Raw genomic sequence first — 5,123 nt, 5'->3', positions numbered from 1 at the left:
GTCCTAAAGGCCAACAGGATGTCCTGAAGGCAAACAGGAAATCCTGAAGGCAAACAGGAAGTCCTGAAGGCATAGAGGAAGACTTGAAGGCAAACAGGAAGACTTGAAGGCAAACAGGAAGTCCTGAAAGCATACAGGAAGCCCTGAAGGCATGCAGGAAGACTAGAATGCAAACAGGAAGTCCTAAAGGCCAACAGGATGTCCTGAAGGCAAACAGGAAATCCTGAAGGCAAACAGGAAGTCCTGAAGGCATACAGGAAGACTTGAAGGCAAACAGGAAGACTTGAAGGCAAACAGGAAGTCCAGAATGTAGGATGAGCTGAAGACTGAGGGTCTGTGACTCCGTCCCTCCGTCCTACCTTTCTCTCGGCCGCTGTACAGGGAGTTGTCCTCCATGCCCTCCTCGTCCTCCACCCGGTTTCCTCTCTGCAGGCTGCCTCTCTTGGCTCCGCCCTCTGTCCAGCTCATCTGATGGACAGAAATCGGTTTATCATCAAGGAAACATCTGCATGGAACCAAACAATAACTCAGATCTACGGGAAATAAGTTCCTTCAACGGGTTTCTACAAACTGCTGAACCTGATCCAGAACCCAGAGCCTGCAGGTCTGACGGACCTTCCATCAGAACCATTATTATTATTATTATTATTATTATTATTAAAATATATATAATTTTTATTAGTTCCAGGGATTTTTTTCTCTTAGATCCAACCCTGAGCATGTTCTGGTCCAGGTTCTGGTCCTGGTCCAGGTTCTGGTCCAGGTCCAGGTTCTTGTTCAGGTCCTGGTTCTGGTCCTGGTTCTTCAGTCTGCGTCGTCTCTTTGAGCTCCTCTGATTGGCTGCCTGCACTTCCTGTTGCGCTCCCTTAAAGGGGAAGTCGAGATGTGAGTCAAGAGGCCGACTGTCTGTCAGCATCCTGCTATTTTTACCAGAACCTGCTGACCCGGTCCGCCTGCAGGTTCTGAGCCCAAACCGGATCATGAACCGAGAACGCAAAGCAGAGAAATGAAAACTGTTAAACGTTTCTGTAAATCAGTTCGGCTTCCATGCTGGAAATCCTCTGAATGTCAATAAAATATCCACAAAAACATTAAGATGTTTATTTCGTCGCGCCTCTAAAAAAACGCTACAAGTTTAAATTTGTCTGATAAATAAAGTCTATCGCTTTCTTTAAACTCCTAGAAAACTTTGAGTCCTGATCTCAGCTCAACATCCCAGAACTTTTCTGCTGTTTCTCGTATCTCTGGGACTTGAGGCTCCTCAGACCTCGTGACTTTATTTAGGACGTTTCTGTCTCCTAGGCAACATTTCTCCCAGAAATTCGATCTGATTCTGACATTTGATGACTTGCTTTCATCGAAATCTGAGTACAGATTGAGGCAAGGTTAGGTAATTTTATTTATGTAGCACATTTTCAGCAGCAATTCAAAGTGCTTTACATGAGTTAAAAGGAAATACAAACAAAATAAACCAAAGGAAAGAAAAAAAAGAGGAAAGAAAACTAATCTAATGTTCTAAAGTATGTAAACTAACTGCTCCTGTTCAGGGTTGCTAAGTATCTAATTCCATTTCTAACTAGTGAGTGGTCTACAGTTTCTGATAAAATAAGCTAAAGAGTGACTGATCTAAATCCTTTTCTGGGTAAAAGTGACGTCATCTGCAAAGGGGATAGTAACTAGTTACATTTACTTAGTTACTTGAGCAACTTTTGGAAAAAAAAGTACTTGTAGGAGTAGTTTTACTGCACCGTACTTTTAGCCTTTACTTGAGTATTTATCATGAAGAATCGCTGCTCTTACTTGAGTTGCATTTCTGGATCCACAGTGAAGAACTTCTGAATGAAGAACAGAAACATTTTGTCCAAAAACGCATCAGCCCAGCAGTTTTTGTTAGAGTGAGACCTCTCCTTTGTAGAGCAGCTTTGTTACTGTAATATTTCTATCTGGTTCTGGTGTGATGTTGATCTTAGAGTCAGTGAAGTTCTGGGTCCAAACAATTGATTCATAAACTGCAAAAACCTGACGGGAAGGAGGCTATTAGGAATGTTGCTAATAGGAAGGAGGCTANGGGAAGGAGGCTATTAGGAATGTTGCTAATAGGAAGGAGGCTAATGGGAAGGAGAATAATGCTCCGACCACAGAGTCCAGTGAGTCATTGTGGGCTAGCAGCTAGCAGACATTAAACTGCTACAGTTCATCACTTTGAGCAGTGTTAATGCTAACCCTAACGTTCGTAAAACATGGCGGCTCAGAAATTTTCCTGTGACGTTTTTCAGGGACCTGAGACTATATGTACAAACATTTTCTTTTGATGAGTTAATATTTTATTTTAATAAGAGGCATCTGGACTAACAGGAAGCTAATATTTATAAGTAGAGCTTTAAGGACATGAAGTGTGGCCCCCGGCCGCGCCCCCCGGAGATCCGGCCCTGCTGAGACTGACTGGAGCGCCGCAGAAACAACTGAAGCTGATTTATTTTCTACCATCAACACATTAATATAATACCTGGATGGCTCCAAACTTCCTGCTTTAAATTCTGACCCGACTGTTTCTGGACCAGAACCTCTGAACAGAACCTGATCAGTGGATCACTGATCTGATCAAGTAAAGAAGCTCTGAGTTATTTTAACCAGGATGTCATTTAAATCTCAGATTAAACCGATTTCCTTCCTTCAGAAATGATCAACATCCTGTCCGGCAGTGGAACTGATAATCTATAATCTATAATCTGATCCATGATGATGATTCTTCATAATCCAGTTAAAATCCTTCATCTGATCCAAAACGCTGCAGCAGAAACTAAAAGCAGAGATCAGATTCTGCTGCTCAGCTTCCCTGATAATCCAGATTATAATCTCAGAGAGAAACCCTCAATAATCAGGTTCTGATGGGTTCTGATGGGTCCAGAGCTTCCAGCAGAACCGTATGGTACCACAGTGCTGGTTCTGTTGGTAGAATGGTAGGAAAATCAGTTTGGACCGGCTGAGGTTCTGGTCGTGGTCCAGTTGATCGCCAGAGGACGGTCAAACACTCTGAACCAGAACCAACCCTTTGTGACCCCCGACCTCAGCTGGTTCTACTTTCAGAGTACGGGTCCGGCTCAGAAACGCTCTCGGACCTTCTTTCTCTTTCTTGTCTGTCAGATCAGAACCAGAACCAGAACCAGAACCGGCCTGTGGGTGAGAACGGCTGAGCTGCATCAGCGGCTGGCTGATCGGGCCGATCAGAACCGGGTGTACCTACAGGGAAGGCGACCTCACACAGCCGGTGGGTCCAGTCGTCCAGCTGGTTCCGATCCGCGGCGAACACAAAGATCTTCTCCGTGGTTTCCACCAGGAAGGCGCCAGTGTCCCGCGGCCCGCCGTCCACCTCCACCTCCGAAACCCGGATGCAGTCCGCCAGCCGGATCACCTGGGGGCCGTGGGAGCGGGGTCATCACCGTGGAAACGGGAGGTGTTATCGCCATGGAAACGGAGGAGGGCGGTTACCTTCTTGCTCTCCTGCTGCTTGCGCAGAGTCTTGTCGTTCTTCTCCACGTTGCCTCCGTCTTTACACTCAAAGAACTCCATCCTGGAGATGGAGCAGGAGCTCTCCCGGTACAGGACGCACCACACCCGCTTCCACTTCTGCACACACACACACAGTCAGAACCGGGCCGACAGAACCCATCAGGTTGACCCACAAGGTTCCTGTCAGGGTTTACCTTCCCGAAACGCTGCTGCTGGAGGAAGAGCATCCCCTGCTTCCTGATGTCCTCCTCCATCGCGCTCCACCCGCTGCTCCACCGTCCTCAGGCTTTCTGCACCTCCTCCCTGGTTCTGGTTCTGGTCAGAGGTTCGGGTTTCGTCTGTCTCCACTTTCTTCTCCTTTTACCTCTTTAAACTTCTGCTTTCCTCCTCCTGCAGCTCTTCTGGTTCTGCTCTGGTTCTTGTTGGACCCGTGTTTCGGTTCTGACCGGTCTCTGGTGGCTCCGGCCCGACGGGTCTCGCTGCTGAAGCAGAGTGACGTTCAGGGTGTCATGTGTGCTTCCTGCTGTCGGTGTCTGTTGCAACGTCTGATGCAGAAGTCGCCGTTCCTCTGGTTGGACCTCCTCCTCTTCCTCCTCCTCCTTCTTCTTCTCCTTCTCCTCTTCCTCCTGCTGTTTCTATCTCATCACTTCATCTCCAGCAGACTCCCCAGATCTGACTGTTCTCATCAGAACTTGGACTGTTCAGCAGCTGCTGCTCTACAGGCTGCAGCAGCTGAAACCGAAGCAAACGAAGCGCCCCCTGCTGGTTGTGTGGAGGACAGAGGAGGAAGCGAAGCTCCTGCAGCTGAACTGACACTGAAATGTCTTTTGCCTGCTCATGTTTCAGAAACCAGCCTTGAAATGTGTAACTGGGAGCATTAGATGCACATAGAGGGGAAATAAAGCAGCGAAGTGGCAGAGTGGAAGCTGCAGACGGTTTAACAGGAAGTTCGACTCTGTGGTTTGTCAGCAGGTGGAGCTTCAGCTGTGACACACCAATCAAGGAGATCAGTGGGTTGACACTTCCTTTTTCTGAGAATCTACAGGCTGATATGCTGCAGGAGAACATAAACTTTCTGCAATAAGTCCTGCAGAGAAAACCGACTCCAAGCATTTAAGAACCAGGACAGAACTAAGTCAGGAACTAGAGCAGCAAAACTGATTCATCTCTGTTAATCTGAGATATTCTGACCCAGAACCAGGTCCGAATCAGGATTATCTGGCCTGCAGCTGGTCTACTGTCACCATGACTGCTTTGATCCAAAATGGTGGACTTCTAACCGGCTCCAACAAACTGATGCCTTGTTTCCAACGAGTGTGGAACGGGTTCTACTGATGAACGCTCCCATCAGGTTTTTGCTGCCGATCACCTGGATTGGCTGTTAATTTTTCACTTCAGGTATAAATGCTACTATGTGATCTGGCAAAATGGAAAAATTATCTGGTAGTAAATTCACCTAATTTAAGACATAAAACATGCAAAATACTTGCAGGCAAAGAACAGCAGCTGTTCAGTCAAAAGGACTGAAAAACCTGCAATCAGTACAATAATATTTAACAGTAAGGCTCTCAGCCATAAATTATACAGGAGCCAAATAAATCTCACAACACAGA

At 46.6% G+C, this 5,123-nt stretch overlaps 1 protein-coding gene across 1 annotated transcript in view; it reads right to left on the bottom strand.

Annotated features, from left to right (window-relative positions):
* dok2 (docking protein 2) overlaps nucleotides 1-5,117 on the bottom strand; it is an 11,461-nt gene extending 6,344 nt beyond the window's left edge. Inside the window, exons 1-4 of the mRNA XM_007543099.2 lie at nucleotides 3,705-5,117; nucleotides 3,490-3,627; nucleotides 3,245-3,412; nucleotides 360-468 (exon numbers count right to left, since the gene is read on the bottom strand). Of these exons, the coding sequence (XP_007543161.1) occupies nucleotides 360-468; nucleotides 3,245-3,412; nucleotides 3,490-3,627; nucleotides 3,705-3,764 (475 nt within the window). The 5' untranslated portion in view covers nucleotides 3,765-5,117. The remainder of the gene's footprint in view (nucleotides 1-359; nucleotides 469-3,244; nucleotides 3,413-3,489; nucleotides 3,628-3,704) is intronic.
* Between the last annotated feature and the right edge of the window lie 6 nt (nucleotides 5,118-5,123).

This window comes from Poecilia formosa, unplaced genomic scaffold (genome assembly GCF_000485575.1).
Source record: "Poecilia formosa unplaced genomic scaffold, Poecilia_formosa-5.1.2 Scaffold763, whole genome shotgun sequence".
NCBI classification, from domain to species: domain Eukaryota; kingdom Metazoa; phylum Chordata; class Actinopteri; order Cyprinodontiformes; family Poeciliidae; genus Poecilia; species Poecilia formosa.
The sequence above is the reverse complement of the archived record's forward strand: the minus strand, read 5'-3'. Positions and strand labels throughout refer to the sequence as shown.